At 30.8% G+C, this 19,368-nt stretch overlaps 1 protein-coding gene across 4 annotated transcripts in view; it reads right to left on the bottom strand.

Moving 5' to 3' along the window:
* LOC140437463 (uncharacterized) overlaps nucleotides 1–19,368 on the bottom strand; it is a 519,890-nt gene that overhangs the window by 56,347 nt on the left and 444,175 nt on the right. For all 4 annotated transcript variants that reach the window (XM_072527008.1, XM_072527009.1, XM_072527006.1 and 1 more), the window contains one exon: nucleotides 19,027–19,188. In XM_072527008.1, coding sequence (XP_072383109.1) covers nucleotides 19,027–19,182 — 156 coding nt within the window. In that variant the 5' untranslated portion in view covers nucleotides 19,183–19,188. The remainder of the gene's footprint in view (nucleotides 1–19,026; nucleotides 19,189–19,368) is intronic.

A 19,368-nucleotide genomic window follows, 5' to 3' on the forward strand; every position in this document is an offset into this window, starting at 1 on the left:
GGGATCGACCTATATATCTCCGTCCCGTTGGCAATTTATCTCGGACGATTTTAACCCTTCATCTTTCTTTCATTCCGCTAATATGTTCATTCCACTCTTTTTTCTGCTTGGCAGTCAACCATTCAAAAGTTCCGAAAACGCAACAGCGGAAAAATAACAGATGATGAAGGCAATCTTGCCATAACCAAAGAAGATAAAAAGAAAGTATGGGAAGAATACCTGGAGAAGCTTTTCCATGACCTTAGAACAATACAAGAGCCCATCATTGAAGAAAATTCAGGTTCCGAAATCCTACCAGAAGAAATAACGGCAGCCGTCAGACAAATGAAGGATGGAAAGGCACCGAAACTTGATGAAATTCCTGCAGAACTGCTTAAGCTATTAGAGGCAGAACAAATAAAAATAATAACTGAAATAGTTAAAAATATATATAAGCAGGAAAAATACCGGTAGAGTGGCTCAAATCGGAGTTCGTACCATTGTCCAAAAAACCAGGAGTAAAAGTTTGTGAAGACTAAAGGACCGTAAACCTAATGAGCTATCTGCTGAAGCTGTTTTTAAAAGTCATCCACAAAAGAATTTACCGGAAATGCGAGAAACAAATTGCACCCAATTAGTTTGGATTTGTGAACGCCGTTGGTACGAGGGAAGCTTTATTTAGCGTGCAGGTATTGTTTCAGAAATGTAGAGATGTCAGCTGTAATGTTTTTGCATGCCTGATTGACTACAAGAAGGCTTTCGATAGAGTCAGACATGAACAAATGATGGAAGTGCTGAAGAGGACACGAATTGACGGAAAAGACTTAAAAATAATAGCTAACTTGTATTGGAATCAATAAGCAGTACTCCGAATATATGGAGAATCTTTAGATCAGGTCAAAATCTTAAGGGGAGTGAGCACATTTTTGAAGAGGCTTTAAAAGATATTGATGAAGGCATGTTAATAAATGGAGTCAAGCTCAATAACCTGCGGTATGCAGATGATACAATAGTGTTTTCCAATACCATAGTACCATAGAAGGGCTGCAAAACTTAATGAACAAAATAACGGGAACAAGTAGTAAATATGGACAGGGATATAAACACCAGCAAAACCAAGCTAATGATCATCAGCAAGGAATACATAACTGGAGCAAATCTGTATGTGAACCAAATGAGAATTGAACGTGTCTCACAATACAACTACTTGGGAACTATAATTAATGAGTCGTGGGACAATACCCAAGAGATTAAATGTCGCATCGGAAAGGCAAAAAGTGCATTCTTGACTATGAGTTCTGTGTTCAAGAGCCATGACCTCACCCTAGACACAAAAATAAGGCTCCTTAAATGTTATGTGTACTCAGTGCTTCTGTAAGGAGTAGAAACGTGGACCTTGAAGGAGGAAACTCTATTAAAACTTCAGGCTTTTTAGCTATGGTCATACAGAAGGATCCTGAAGATACCATGGACAGACAAAGTCACCAATGAAGAAGTACTGCGGAGGCTGAACACAACTGCGGATTTGGTCAACATCGTGAAGAGCTGTAAGCTGCAGTACTTGGGACATATAATGAGAAATTAAGGCAGATACGAGCTACTTCAATGCATTTTGCAAGGTAAAATTGAAGGAAAAAGAGCCCCGGACGAAGAAGAATATCCTGGCTTGCTAACCTGAGAGCATGGTATAGAAAGACCTCAACACAGCTATTTCGTATAGTAACCAACAAAGTCATCATAGCCAAGATGTTCGCCAACGTTCGGAACGGACAGGCACCCTAAGAAGAAGAAGTCAACCAATAATATCGTCTACCTCATGTATTTCATATATTTTCACTTATTTCTCTAGAAAAGACTTTTCAGCTATGCCACAAGTACCATAAGCAAGTACCCTCATTTAAAAAAATTAAAAAAAAATCCTTTATAAAAGGTATATTAATATTAAAAACTCCATCAGGCTACATCACAGAACCTTCTTTGGGAATAACTATTCCATCATTAGTGCTCTCTGGATTTATATGTTTGAAGCCACTAAATATATGGGCAAAACCCATTAAATGTGGTAAGATTAACTTTGAATTACATCCATGATATTAAAAAACTAAAATGTTTAAGTTAAAAACGGAATTAGCTACATGGTACCGTAGGACTCCAATGGGGTTGCTAGCCCTTAGGCGAAGTGCCTGTGAGGACTTTATAGCAACAGTTGCTACAAGACCATCCAAGGGGGAGCGGTTAAGAGGTTGGCTTGGTATATTTTAGGGAAGACAATATTATTACTGGTCATATTACTGTTTTTCAGTTTCTTTTAGAAAGGGGGTTTAGACCTATTCTTTTGAAGACATGTTGTATGGAAACAAGAAGCAAAGAGATTGTATTTGATGGAATTTTCACTATTTGCTAAGACGTTTGCAGCGTATAAGCTAAGATATTGTCGTCGTAATTCCAGAGGCATTTCTCCTACTGAACATAGTAAGCTATCTGTGGGTGTAGTACAAAAGCTCCCAAGGCTATTCTTACAGCAGCATGTTTGATTGTTTGCAAGTCTTTTAAAAGTGATTAACTGGTAGAAATATACACTATTGAGCTATAATCGACCTTAGATCTTATAAGGCTTTTATATACTGTCAGTAGGATATCTTGATGACATCCCCAATATTTAGTAGATAGGACTTTCATCATATTCAAATACTGATTGTTGACAAGATTTTTTTAGGTGATGTATCTGTTGCCTAAAATTAAAATGTTATGTCAAATTAATTCCAAAGAATTTGATACAATCAACATATATTCTATTTTTTATTAAAAATAAGTTCTGGACTAATAACATTACATTTTCTGGTAAAATGGATACATTTACTTTTATTGGAACAAAATTTCATTGACCATTTTTCTAACGCAGAAATAGTTTCTTGTAAAATTTGTTTAATTAGTTCTTCCTATACAATTCCTTTACAATTAATTATGAGATCATCTGCGTATAGCCGACTCTTTACTGGTGGAGTATCATTTTCCATAATACTAATAAAAGCAATAAGAAAAAGAGTAACACTAATCGAGGGGTACCATTTTCCTGTATTTATGTTTTAAAAATGGCATCGTCTACTTTTACTTGGAAGCTTCGGTTTTTTTAAGTTAGTGATAAAGTTTAAAATATTTCCTTGTATACCTAATTTCTGTAAAGTTTTAATTATCCCATGGCGTCAAACCATATCAAATGCTCTGGTTATATCAAAAAATACCGCTACGCAGCTTTGATTATTTGTTAGAGCTTCATGTATTTCGGACTCGAGGTCAACTAAGTTGTCTAGAGTTGGTTTTTTTTTACAAAACCCACTTTGTTTCTTAGATAGAACAGATCTTTGCTCGAGTATCCAAATAAGGCGTTGGTTGAATAATTTTTTAAGAACTTTGCTCATTGCACATCCTAACGATACTGGACCGCAGGAGTTAGGGTCTGAACGTGGTTTACCAGGTTTAAGGAAAGGTATTGTGTAAAAATTCTTTCGTGGTTGGAAACACTCTTTCAAGTCATATTTTGTTATATATTTTTAGTAAATAGGCACTCCCATTTTTAGGCAAATTTTTAACGAAAATAGTAGAAATATCATCTGGACCAGGACCAGAGTTTTTAACAGAATTTATAGATTTAGTTAACTCTTCCTATAGTATTGGTGCATTTATTGGTAGGCTATCGCTTTTATCATAATTAAATTCTGCTAATTCTTGTTTGTCTTTAAACTGTAAAAACTCTTGAGAATAGTTTTTATTACTTGAGGATGACTCGTAGGATGAAGCTACTACATTGGCTATTTAAGGATCTAGAAGGGGAAATATATCGTTATTACGAGAATAAAACTAAAAAAAAAAGGAAACATATATCAGATACGAACAGAATGTAGTAAGACGGTTTAGAGCATATAAACGATTTTGGAGGGTACATATTGACTGGATTCTAGAAGAAATATGGCCAAGTTAAAATAAGATTTAAAAACTAAACACCCGGTGGCGCAGAGATAAGAAGAGAGGTAATAACAAATGAACACAGACGGAATGAACAAAATGTATACGTTATAAACGACAAGATAGATAATTATAAAGATAACATATTTACAGAACGGAAAATGGAAGACTACCAAAAAAAAAAATAATTTAATAATAAGACTTCGGCAAATATGCAAATAAAAATGTAGAAAATATGCGCATAAATATGCACGTGTTTACCCGAAAATATGCAAATATTTGACAAAATATGCATACAAATAAATAAAAAAATCGTAAAATAGTAACAATTTTATTTAAAAAAAAAAGTGTACATAACTAAATATTTCCTACTATTCATTAAGATTTACATTTATTTTAAGTAACTACATCATTTTTAAGTATGAATAAACTTATTTAGAATTATGGTAACAATAAATGACCAAGTGGTGTTCAAAATTTTCTAACAAAAACTTGTGGCTTCTGTCTGAGTACATATATTTATATATGGAAAAACTTCGTTCAACATCAACTGATGTAACGGGAGCATTTTTCAAACTAACCAAAACATTTGGTTCTAAATTAATTGTTTCCGAAATATTTCCAGCTAGAACACTGACTACTTCAGAAAGAATATGGTAACCTTTATTTTTTTCCATAGTAGCTTCAAATTTTTTTAAAATATCTTTTCCAATATTACCTCTAACGTTCCGACAACATGACGCAAATTCTTTTATTGATGCTGTACTTTCGAACAATGACAGTTTTGGTGATTCTAACTGAGTAATTGTTTTTTGAACAAAACTAAAATTTGATTTTATAAATGAAAGTTCTTGTTGAAGCAAGTTACTCTGAAAAGTTTGTTTAGAATCCAAAAAAAATTGGGAACTTTCATCTGTTAATGTTCTTTAATTTTATTTTTAACTTTAACTTTATTTTAAATTATGTTCTATATTTTAACAAAATGATCTGCATAAAAATTAGCTGCTTCTAACCATGTTCCCCATCGCGTTAAAATAGGTTGTGGTGGAAGAGGAATGTTAGGTAGCATTTCTTTATAAAGTTGAATTCTTATAGGAGATTTAAGAAATACTTTTTTGACACTGGATATCATGGTATTTACAAGAGGAAACTTTTTTTGTATTTCCTCTGCAACTCTGTTTAATCCATGCGCTACACAAGTAACATGTATTAAATCTGGGAAAAATATTTTTAAATTTTGTCCTGCTTTCACCATATAAGGAGCAGCATCCGATAAAATAAGCAGTAATTTATTAGAAGGAATAGTTGTCGGAAGAAAAAAAGTTGCTAATGTTTCTTGTATAAAACGCGAAATTGTTAAAGCATTTGTTTTCTCAAGTTGCTGGCATGAAATAAGATGAGATTTTGGTAAGGTATCTTCTTTAAGAACACCAATCAATAAATGAGCAATATACTTTCCTGAGGAATCAGTGGTTTCGTCTATAGATATGTAAAAATAATTATCTGCAATTTCTTCCTTAATATTAATTAACACCGACGAGTATAGCCCGTTCACATTATTTCTTCTTAGAGACCGATCACTTGGAACATTAAGTTTGCAATATTTTTTTAGAAACGATCTAAAATTTACATTTGCTAATTTTGAAAGCGGTATGTTTGCAGACACTAATGCGCGACACAAGTCTTCATTAAAAGTTTCTTGCTCATCTAATTTTTTTGAAGTAGATTGGAAACATTTAGCCATTGAAGTTTGATGTTTTCCTCCTATTTTTCCTTTTTTTGCAATGTGTGAAGCAGTTCTCACATGTTGGTCTATCTGAAATTTCTTCTCACATGCTATCTATAAATAAAAATTAAAACCTTTATTTTAACCCAACCTTTAAAATATAAAAATATACAAGGTGTTTTTGGTTAATCAAATAACTGGTTTGGAAAAAAAACACTCGCTAAGTGTTTTAAATGCAGTATTAATCCACAAATTAGTTTTTGTTACTAACCATTAGTACATCATATAACTTATTTTAAAATTCAACAAAAGTTTTTTTTTTGTTAATTCAATTACAATAAAAATAATTGTGTTTTAGAATAGCTGACTTCATAAAAAAAAGTAAAGGTGAAAAATTTTTCTAAATACACACCATTGTATTGTACCATGGACAATTTTTTCTCACTAAAGGAAGCTATTTTTCATTTAAAAACAACCTACGAGTACTAAATTTCAAGTAAATACTTTTATTGGTTTTAAAGTTATTGTTGTTATTAACTAAAAGAATTTAATTTTTTTAAATTTTAACACCCTGTATCTCGAAAAGTAAATAAGTTTGACCCCTCATTAACTATATCGTTTTGTTCAATTTTTCGAGAAGTATCTACAGTCAAACGTTGTAAGTGTCATTTGGAAACACCCTGTATGTATGAAATATTAGATATTTAATAGAAAATATTAGATACTTACAATTTTGCCACAGACTGAACAGTAGATTTTTCCCATATCGATAGACAGCTCTTTATAAGGTTTAATCCAAGTTGAAGCACTGGTTGTTTTAGGCATTATAAAATCACAATCTTCCTTTTTGTTACGCACAACGAGTGTTTACGCTTTGAATATCAAAACAAAAATGATTTACAAATCTGAGCATCAAATTAGAAATGTTTAGGTACCTCATTCAATAAACTGGGAGATTTTGGAAAATCCCTAAATTAGGAACAAAACTATTAGCCGTTTACCTGCTGTTAAGATACAATAAATTGTAGATAGATTTGGGGATTAGATCATAAAATGCAAATGAGCGAACCCTTAGCGATTATCCAATAACTGAATGCCTCAGTGACCGAGACTTTCTAAGAATGTTGAGGGCTACTTAAATTGATCTTCTTTGAAATTGTAAATGTTTTGTACCTGTAGAGATTACGTACTTAGATCATTTCTTGATTAAAATGACTACAAAATTTTATACAAGAATTGAAATAAATTGGTATGTTTAAAAATTTTCAAATACAGTATAAAAATCTGAACTTTTATGCACTTTACGCAAACTTTTATACAAATATGCCAAAATATGAAATATTTGCATAAAATATGCACAATATGCAAAATATGCAATATGCATATTTGCCGAAGTCTATTAATAAGCAAGAGAGGTATAGGTAGACTTAAAAAAAGTTGTTGGCCCTATTCTTTTGAAGACGAAGCAGGAAAAACTTAATACCTGTAGTAAAAAGAAGATTTAAGATAATTAATCGAATATTGATACTTATATAACACTTTGTACAAGTTGAAATATTATTTCTCTTTTTATGCTTTAAACAATTTTTAAATTAAAAGTTTTTTGATGATTTTATTTTGACAAGGAGTGTATGTACAAACATCGCAAGTAATCGAGGAATTTATATGCGAGGTTAACTGAAAATGTTTCTGTAAGTACGAAGAAAATGTCGCAATTATTTCTTAAGACATTCTGAACGGATTATGAGTATGCACATATGTACATCACGCAAACGTTGGTGGCCATCGCAAAGGTTCATTAGTTCAATAAGTAGGTTTAATTTTTATAGTATGGTCACGAATTAAATATTTACTAATACTAATTAAATACTTCTTCGCTTCGAACTTGTGTGGAAATGTATCTAAAGAAATGTTTTCGATCACATAATTTGTATAATTGGTTATTATTTTTAAATAAACTTGCGTAATTAGTTTTCTTGGTTAATATTTATATTATGTAAATTACTAGTTTCCTACGATTTATGCTGCTGTTATTTTGTGTCAAGTACATGAACTAACATAATATTTCTATTGCCCGTTGGATATTTAACTTTAACACCACTGTGTCACTTTTGTACAACCTTTTACACCATTGTGTCATCCCTGTGAATATGATATGCATGATACTCAGTTTGGGTTCCGCAAGGGACTGGGAACGAGAGAGGCATTGTTTGCTTTTAATGTCCTCTCTCAAAGATGCTTAAATATGAACCTAGACATTTATTCTTGTTTAATCGACTTCGAGAAGGCATTCGACAGGGTCCGACATGAAAAACTAATAGAAGTACTGAGAAACAAAGATATAGACAGACGAGACTTACGAATCATTATCAATCTGTATTGGAATCAAAAGGCCAATATAAAGATAGAAGAACAAAAGTCTGAAAATATAGAGAGGAGTAAGACAGGGCTGTGTTCTGTCACCATTACTGTTTAACGTGTACAGTGAAGCCATATTCCAGGAAGCGATAGCGGATCTGGGTGATGGAATCTCTGTAAACGGAAGAATAGTAAATAACATAAGATTCGCTGATGACACCGTTATAATGGCAAACACCCTGGAATCGCTACAAGAATTGGTAAATAGAATAAACGATTATTGCATTAGATACGGACTAAAAATAAATAAGAGAAAAACTAAATTTATGATTGTCTCAAAAACGCAACATGGAAATGAAAGATTAATGATAGAGCAAACCCAAATAGAAAAAGTAGAGACATACAAATATCTGGGAACCTGGGTTGATGACAAAAATGACCAAAGCAGAGAAATCAATTTGTGAAAATGAAGACAATGCTTACCAACAGAGATCTTCAGTTGCATCTCAGATTGAGGGCTCTAAGATGTTACATATTTTCTATCTTACTATACGGAATGGAAGCTTGGACATTGAAGAAACAATACATAAAAAAAATAGAAGCGTTCGAAATGTGGTGTTACAGAAGAATATTAAAAATTCAGTGGGTTCAAAGGATTACCAATGCTGAGGTACTACGACGTCTAAATAAGGAGTTAGAAATTATGAACAGCATAAAAAGAAGAAAACTAGAGTATTTGGGTCACATAACCAGAGGAGAAAAATATGAGCTTCTGAGAATTATTATGCAAGGAAGGATCCAAGGAAGAAGAAGCATAGGAAGAAGACGCATCTCCTGGCTGAGGAACCTTAGAGAATGGTTTTACTGTAGTTTACTACAACTTTTCAGAGCAGCAGCCAACAAAGTAACCATAGCCGTTATGATATCCAACCTTCGATAGGAGATGGAACTTTAAAAAGAAGAAGTCATCCCTGTTCCCCGTAGTATATTTTTTTTGAGTACTCTTGCTGCTTTATTAGATTTATGTTTATCGCTAACTGCTTTATTTTGTTGCCAAATTCTTCTTAACACTTTTTGATGGAATTTTTTTTTCAGTATTGGAGAACATCAATATTTCAATGCTGCCTTTTTTCAATTTAAAGTTACTGCCCATATAGCTTTCTGTATATTATTTCTCTCTGAGATTAGTTACCGCCAGTTCGATATCTTTAGGTGTTTGTGTTGGTATTTTAAGTTTATAGAAATGAAATGTTGAATCTTAAAATGTTTTTCCATTAGTGATTTTTTGTAGAGAGTGGGAGGCATTGGTTTGTGATTTTTGTAATATAGCATTCCAGGAGATCTGGTGTTTTGTTGCGGTCCGGTTGCCAATATGCCTAATTAAGCCGTAGTAACATTTGGCAATAAATCTGTATATGGCAATATATATATATATATATATATATATATATATATATATATATATATATATAAATATATAAATATATATATGTATATATATATATATAAATATATATATATATATATATATATATATATATATATATATATATATAAATATATATATATATATATATATATATATATATATATATATATATATATTAAGATTTGATTTCACGTATAGTGCCTCTGTATATCCGCTTATACGTATTTCATCCTTACAGGAATCTTCGGAGCGGCTATTTACAGATGCTCTGAACGTGAAAACAATCTTTCTTGTCGTAATAAAAGCAACGCTAAAATGGCTTCGATATAGACGCAATAGCGACATCTGATAATAAATCTCGAAACTCGAAATCCGAAGATTTCTAATTGTCGAAACCAAATTCAGATTTTTGCTTTAATCTGTGCCTTCTAAGAATTGCAAGGCAAAACAGACGTTGATAAAGATGTAATTAGAGAATTGGGTAATCTAAAATTGCATTCCACAATATATCTCTTCAACTAAGCAAAAATCCTTGGCCCAAGAAGAAGATTTTTGTTTTTGATATGTTGTTTATATGACAATGTGTGGCCAATTTCTTATAAGCCAATTTCAGCAGTGCTATGCTGTCTCCTTTTTTAGGTATGGGACATACTATGGTTTCCGATCATTATTTTGGCAATTGATATTCGTTTAATACTTTTTCTATTATTACTTAGATTTCTTCCTGTATCCGATTTCTTCCATATTTGAATATCTCGACTGTTATTTGGTAGCTTTTTGTGGTTTTGTTATTGTTCGAGCTATCTATAATATTTTTTAATTCCTCTTTAGTGGGAAGTTTTTCGTCGATTCGATTTATCTATCTTACCATAGTTAATTTTAGTATTTTCTTGTTCATTTAGTAAATGTTCAAAATATTCCTTTCACCTATTTTAAATGTCTTTTTTATTCATCAGAATTTTTCCTTTTTTATCTCTCATAATACAGACCTAGTACAATATCCTTTTTTTTCATTTTTATTCCCTAGTTCAAATTTCTTTTATCCTTATTTCAGTAATTTTCTTCAATAATGCTTAAGATTTTTTCATTATAACTTCTTTTTTTTCCAAATATTATTTAATTCTTTTTTGTTATTTTCGTCATCGTACCATGTTTTTTCTGTTTTTTTGCCTATTCTTTACTGTTCTTGATTGATTTTAACATGTCTAATTTAATTCTCACATTTGTTTCAAATTCTCTTTTCTTCTTTTGATTTGTCCATCTCTTCGTTAAACACTTGTTCATATTTTCTCTTTTCATTTTCTGTCGATAGCTATATTCACTTTGCGTTTTTTTGTGTTTAAATTCTTCAGCAGTAATGTTTCTGTTTCATTTTCGCTTCCACCATAAAGTGGTCCGAGTTTATGTAAGTACTCTTAATTATTAGATTATTTTTCTTTGCGAAATCTATTAATAATTAGCCATTTTTGTTTATTCTATGATGCAGAATATATTTACCTATCGTAGGTGTATAAAACTGCAAACGTGACCAAAAAATATTCGCATCCCAATTATTGGTCTTCCATGTTCTGTAAACCATTGATTTGCAATACACTCTTAGAGCTATCAACATTCGGGGATGATCTTGTCGCTCTGTTGTTTTTGGGTGCCGTTATATGCCCCTCCATCTTCGTAATCAGTCTTTCCGGCATGTCCGATAACATCTTACCACAGTATCTAAACTAAAAAGAAAAAACAAGAACCACACACCACCAAATTTTAATCGGTATTAAACTTAAAACTTAAAAGTAAAAATTTTTAGTGGTTATCAAATTTAGAAAAAACAATTAATAAAAAACGAAAACCTATTATAACTGATATGACTGAAGTTCTAATGATTTATATTGTTTTTGCGAATAGTAGCTATTTTAGTTATCTAATAAATGGCGAAGGTGCCGCGTTAAGTAAATAACACATGAATAAACTAAGGAAACATGTACTTATCTGAAGCTAGGCTCTTCTGAAGATAGTCCCTGTACTTATAATTTTTTTACTAGTGTAAATAAAGATTTGATATGGCATAAACAATTGTCTTTATACAGGTTGTTAAAAAATAAATACAAAGAAAGTAAAAAATGATAATAACTGACGAATTTAAAATATGATGATTTGAAGTGTGTTGCTTTCTTTTAACTTACGTAGAATAAAAGTACTTATAAATAATTTAATAAAAAAGATAGAACGAAACAGTAATAGAATAAATATCTAGATGCCAACAAAAAACCAGATGAAGGGGAAGTTATAGATTCGGTTGATTTGCAAAAGGTACTATTGTTACCTGTTACCCCGATGCGGCATGTTAATCAGTTATATTTACTTAAAGATTAATTGTGCAGAACAAAAGTTTCATTCCGGTAGGGAATAAAAACAAAAACATTAAACCTGTGGCTGCAGTTTGGCACAAAGCAATTTAAATACTAAAAAGAGAAGACATAACAAGTACCTATTACAAATTCTTATTATTCCAGAGATGTGCGACAAAAGTTGTTCTGTGTGTAGATAACTGTACTTCTCAGAATAAAAATTGGGGGATTTTATGTTTTTATATTCTATTATAAACTCTATGAAATACAAATAAACTACTTCAAACCAGGCCACACTTCTATTAGTGCCGACGCAATATACCACCAAGTAGAGAAATCTCTTCGAAAAACGAAGAAAGTTTCGCGATTGGGCAGGATTTTTCGTCCGCTTATTAACTTACAAAAGCACATAGTGGGCGGCCATATATTCACTACGAATAAAATCACAGCCCACATGGGATCAATGTCACTACTTATTAAAACAATTTTAGTGACTAAAACAATACAACAACAGTTTTAAAAATAAAAGAAAAGCCAAGAGGTATGATAGAAGAAAGTCGTAATAATATTATTATCTCAAAACTTTTATAAGCCTACAAACCAAAAAATCGATTGTATTTTTGAAAAGAAATTCTTATCACTCAGTGCATTCAAAAACAAGATGGTCCAGTAGACTAGTGCGCAGCTTTATACTATGTTTTTTATATTTTTAAAATTTAAACAATAATATTAAAATTGACTAAAGTAATTTTATTATTTATTTATTATTTATATTTTAAACAAATTATATTATATTCAAATAATTCAACTCCTATCGCCACCTGTTGACGTATTAACAAAACATACGTTGTTATGATAAAGCTATGAAATTCGAACAAAATATTAAATTATGAAACTATTTTAAAATGAGTGTGTTTAAAGCTTAGACAAGGAAAGATTGGGGACGCGTAATCGCATGAAATTTACTGAAGCCTAAATTGGCACCAACCGACACCAAAAAAGTTGCTAGGTCATATTTTATTTCTTCAGTAGATTGAGAATAATGGATATAAATCAATAAATCGCTTTTTTTTTAAATTTATAATTGAACACTGACATAATGATCACTTTTTGAACATGATCATAACATATTTTTTAGCAGATCGATATACAATCATAAAATATATTTGTAGTATTTCAGTAAATTAAAGTTGAAATCTGTAGATCTACTGAAAAATCAGTAGAGCTGGTAACCCTCCGAGAGGTAATAATGGACAACGTACCGGGTGGTCCAATAAGCCGATCTCTCGGCTATATATCAGAAACTATTCATGTTATAACTTTAGGAGAAAAAATTCCTTAGTAAAAGTGGCCAAGAGAAATTGCTGGAAATAACTTTCAAGTTTCTGGGTTAACCGCTAGGGGGCGTAACCTGTGAAGAAAAATTTGAAAATCAGTTTTTTGTGAAATATGCCCAATTATACCAAGTGTTAAATAAGTACACTAGAAAGAGGTCTAAATTCCCCACAAAGTTGTTCAAGTACTTTTTTTTTATTTTTTAAAATAAAGGGTGGTGGAGAGTGGGAAAGTATTTGTGGATAAATACCCATAACTTTGCTTTGGATCAACCGATTTTAACCAAATTAGTGTCACTAGAAAGAGTGTGGATGATTTAATTTACATTTACTATAAAACAATTGCATTTAGTTTTAATTGTCTTGAGTAGAGGGTACTTTAAAATAGAAAAAATTAAAATTTGTTTTTCTTCAAAATGTTTAATGGAAACACCTATTTATTGTAAATTATAATGGAACTGGATTAAATTCTTAACAAAATGGCGCAAACCGCATGTTGACAGCTTTTATTTAATTCGAGATATGAATAAAAACGCATAAACATAAGTAAGTATAGTATTGACTCACCCTTTATTATAACTTAAAATTAAATATGTGAAAGATCATACAAATATCTCGATCATTAAAAGTTAATGTCCAATTCAATGTTCAAATTGTTTTCAATCGATGTCCACACGAAGATGTAATCTTTCGCGCATAGACATAATATGTAAAGCTTGGTGGAGAACTACATGATAAGGATGAAGTCTAAAAAACAGAACAACAAATATTGGTGAAAAACAAACCACAATATATACTAAAACTCAAAAAATCTTGAAAAATCCACAATTGATAGATAACGATAATATTGATAGATATAGATAAAGATAAATCGTGCATAAGTATTTTAAAGAAACGGATAAAAGGATAAAAGCGCCGTGTTGCCGTTTTTATCGGAATATTAAAATAACAGTTGAATCTAAAGTTTAAAGGAAATTCCAAGCTTCTGACCTAAACGTTCACTTTATAATATGAAAAACCAACCTGTGATGTTTTAAAATCCTTAGAACAGTAGTTTTGGGTATGTTTAATTCTATAGAGATTTGCCGACTACTTATATGTGGATTCTGTTGAATTAAAGCAAGAACATTGATTGAATTATCTTCGGTCATACCTCTACTATATCGTTTAAAACAAGGACGATGAAAACTACCAGTTTTTCTTAATCTTCTTGACTTTCTTTCAAATACTTCTTTGCCATAATGTCTCCTGTCAGGATATCTTACAGAATATATACGTGAGGCAATAGCGACATTTTGGTGACATTCGAATCCAATCATATCATACAATTCTTCATTTGATATACTAATCACCAATTATTAGTACTGATAATTAATTACTAATATTACCAATATTAATATTTGTTGAATAAAGTGAAATCTTCAATTCGAATTATAATATAACACTTCTTAATGTTTTTACTGCTGTCAATAAATAAACAATATGAACTACCCGCCAAATTCATTGTCGTAGCCTACTTAGTTTCGAAAAAACTATTTTTATTCATATGATTTAACAATGGTCAAAATAGGTATCAACATTAAGATTCTTCTGCTATAAAAAAATTTGAAAGTATCTACTGACTTATTTTTTAATTTAATTTATAATACAGGGTAAGTCAATACTATACTTACTTATGTTTATGCGTTTTTATTCATATCTCGAGTTCGACAACAGCTAATAACATGCGGTTTGCGCCATTTTGTTACGAATTTAATCCAGTTCCATTATAATTTACAATAAATAGGTGTTTCAATTAAACATTTTGAAGAAAAACAATTTTTTCTATTCGAAAGTACCCTCTACCTATGACAATTAAAACTAAATGCAATTATTTTATAGTACATGTAAATTAATTCATCCACACCCTTTCTAATGACACTAATTTCGTTAAAATCGGTTGATCCAAACCAAAGTTATAGGTATTTATCCACAAATAGTTTCCCACTCTCCCCCACCCTTTATTTAAAAAATAAAAAAAGTAATTGAACATCTTTGTGCAGAATTTAGGCCTCTTTTTGGTTTACTTATTTAACACTTAGTATAATTGGGTATATTTCCCAAAAAAATGGTTTTCAAAGTTTTTTTCACAGGTTACGCCCCCTAGCGGTTAACCCAGAAACTTAAAAGTTATTGCCAGCGATTTATCTTGGCCACTTTTACTAAGGAATTTTTTCTCCTAAAGTTATAACATGAATGGTTTCATATATATGGCCGAGAGATCGGCTTATTGGACCACCCGGTACAGTCACAAAACAGGGCGGTCACATCTAAACAAGCTTCACTTTTCGAAGGCTTATTAAATGAGTGTTACCTGTCCTCTCTCTTTCCTTGTCTAAGGTTTAAAGTGTGTTAAAAATTTAAACAGATGATTCAATAATGTTATTAACCGGATAACATTTATGACTTTTAAATTTTGAAAATCGTTGCGAATGGAATCTTTTGTTGGAAAATATCTTTTTAATTTTTTTACTTCCCATTTAATGTCTGTATTTTGTTAGTGATTTTCATGCAGTTTTTAATTAAAACCTGGTTAGAATAAATATATATATATATATTGCATAGAAACGAATCAATCGAGAATAATGATCGATGCGATGTGTAGAACTGCGATTTTATGACGTTAACCGTGGCGACGCCATCTTGTGCCGCTAGTTTCGTGACGCTCGCCTCAGTAGTTATAGAGAAAAAGTAAAAGAAGCTTCTCTTCAAAAATGATGATAATTGATGATTAATTTAGTATCCGATCTATTATTTTGTAGAAAATACTTTGTTACACATTTCAATAAAATGGTTTAAAAATAAATTGTTATACGTAGGTACCGTATTTCATCTTAGTTCCTAATCTGTAATCGTTTCTTAATAATGGGGGTAACTACAAATTATTTCAGTATAATGTAAATATTGAAATTTTATCATTTTTATCAAAAAAGATGAAATAAACTACATATATTTTCAGTTTGAACCTAAATATTGTATACAAAATAATAATGATGAAATAAATGAAATCTAAAAACCATCTTAACTCAAAACGATATAAATTACAGATTCCCGCTTTTTGCTTAGTAGGGCACTTTTTGGCATCGATTTTTCGTCAAAAAAAATCTACATTTTCGTTATAATTGCATTAAATATTGTTTTTGTCACCTCCATATAAGTTAATTTCTTTTTAACCTCCAAAACATTAAAAAGTCATTAGACCAAGACATATTTTAAATTTTTTGTAATCAGTTGTTACTTTAAAACGACATTAAGCTGATATTTTTATATCAGTTCCAATATAGAACGGCGATTTTGTAAAATCTACGTATAAATAATAATAGAGATATCTTGACCCTATTCTATAATTCAAGTAATCGATTCAATTTTTCTTTATATTGATATATATGAGCCTTGACGTTTTTTTATAAATTGGATCGATACAAATTTTGCAATATTAGAGTGAAATTGTGCATGAAATACCCGAAGAGACAAAAAATATTTAATAAGATTCTTTTCAAATATCAACGAGTAATACGTTCTGAAGCTATTTTCTTGTGGCATTTAAACGAGTAATACGATTTAAAAATTGGGTCAAATTGTAGATATATTGAAAATTTTTATTGAGAAATAAAATATTGGCATAATTTTAGAGAAGTAAATTTGTCATTCAGAAAGGCAGGTTATTAATTTAATTTCATGTTATAAATTATTCCTCGAAAAAGAATTTTGTTCCATAAAACATTCTTCAAAAGTTTTGCGACGTCGGCAAATTACATTGACGGCGACTAAACCTTAAAACGTAATGTAATACAATATATATTGTCAATGTTTGCCAAGTTGTCACCGCTTCCCACCGCCATTTGAGAGAGAGGAAGCCATTAATCGGAGAAATCCCTCCGATTAGAAGCAGGAGTTGCTCTCGTTGCCTGACAATGTGATATATGGGTATCACTCACATTGAATAAAAGTAATTATATATAAAGTCTATAAAAAATGTTTATAACGAAACTGATGTATATTAAAGACGTCTATATTTTAAAATATTTTCAATTATACAGGGTCATTCATATACAGGAACAATGGAATGAACCATAGTTGTGTTTTTTTAATGGAACATCCTATATATTAAAGTATTTTTAAATACATTTTTTACAAATATGAAGAGGTAGCTTTGATAGGTATAAAGTGAATAGTGGATTAGTTTTGGAAAGTAATAAAAATGTAAATGATATGTCAAAGTTTTTCTAGTAGAGTGTCATTTTTAAATAATTTAAGATCTGTGACCTGTAGTCCTTATTTTTTTAATTAGAGCACCCTGTGTATTAGTATTGAATTTTTTAGAAAATAATACAACCTTTCTTTTGATATAAGGTTGCCTATACCTAGCGTGTTTCGTTTTGTAAAGATTTAAAGAGGAACTATAAATTTTACGTTTTTACAGATTTTTTTATTAATAAATTTATACATTACAAACTAATGTACTAACTAATATATTACGATAAATAATTTACAAAATAATATTGTAATAATATACCTAACTGATAACCGATAACGAGTATAGAAGATCTACATCTTATCGAAAGCTTAAATAATATGAATAGTGCTGAGATGGGAATTACTATAAACGCTAAAAAAAACGAAGTACATGCTAATTACAAAAGACCACAAAATATACATCACCTATTGACAATCAATGGTAATGTGATAGAACAAGTAGAAAAGTATCAGTACTTGGGAACTTTGATCAATGAAACCAATGATCATACTACATAAATAAACAGGCGAATAGAGATCTCCATACTATGAAAAGTATTTTGAAACGGCTCCTTAGGACATACAAATTTAAGGTTGAAGTTGGGGTACTGGAACACAAACTTTAGACTCGGCTTCTTAAAAAACAGGAAAATGAAACATGTGGATTTTTTCAAAAAATCACTTTAACTGTAACTATTAACTGCCACAATACACTATATATTTTCCATGAAAAGGGGCGAAAAACAAGAAAACGTTATAAATTTGACGTGAAATTTGGACCAACGCTGAAGCAAACCGCTCTTGACAACGCCTCAGCGAGAGTGCCATAATTATCTTTCCGGCAAAACCTTCTCAGCGATCTAAATGGATGTTTATTTGAAACGCAATATCGAGCGGCTTAACGATCAAAGAATACCGAGGAATTACCCATCTGTGAAATATGAAAAACTTTAATATGGTCTATATCAACTCGGCGACGCAAAGAGGATTGAAAATATATTTAGGTATTTTAACATATACGAGGGGATTTCAATATATACCAAGAAATTTACAAATGCTACAGAATGACAATATTAATTGCGAAATGTCACAATGACAAAATGACAATAATAATGTCGTATGACGAACACATTACGATGAAAAATTTTTTAATTCGACTTAACATATCTTCTGCCCACATACAAAAATTTATTCTTCTTTGAAAATCATTTTCATTTAACTCCTGATGCAACTTAATTTTAAATGGGTAAAATTTGTTTTGTACAGAGCGTTCTAAATATTATTAGTATATTATACTAATTTATCCATTGAAAGGGATATATTTAGATTTAAAATCATAAATGCAAGTTGAAATAAATTGCAGAGTTAGCATTAATTTATACTAAACAGCCAAAAACGGTTCCCATTAGGACTTGTGAATCTCAATAATCAAGAACACCTGAAATATAAATTATCTAGTATTTATCACAACGAAATAAAGTCCCTGCTTAACCCTTTTCAAGAATCATGTACGACAAGGTCTAAAGTGTGAATGTCAGATGATAATTAGAAAGTAACGACAGAAATACATTGTAATTGTAAAAAATAAATACATATTTCCAACGTAATACAGCTACTTACCCAGGCTCCGGCCACCAAGACGGCGTAAATTTGTATTTCAGGTACCGAAATCAGGAAAAATATTCCTGTCATCAGTTGAGCAGCACCACATATTATGTAAAATGTACTCCATAATACTTGTAGGGCAGTCCACAACCGGCCACAAACTAGGCACATTACGCCCTGTAACAAAAAACAGATATTAGATGGCAAATAAAATAAATAACTTATTTTCTTTGAAATTTACTAAGTAAAGGGGTTTATGACAATAATAATTTGAGCACATGCTCACTTGTAATAAACACATGTAATAACTTCAAAAGTCGTGTAACCAAAATATGAATAGTTTTAGGGCCGCAAAAA

This window comes from Diabrotica undecimpunctata, chromosome 3 (genome assembly GCF_040954645.1).
Source record: "Diabrotica undecimpunctata isolate CICGRU chromosome 3, icDiaUnde3, whole genome shotgun sequence".
NCBI lineage: Eukaryota > Metazoa > Arthropoda > Insecta > Coleoptera > Chrysomelidae > Diabrotica > Diabrotica undecimpunctata.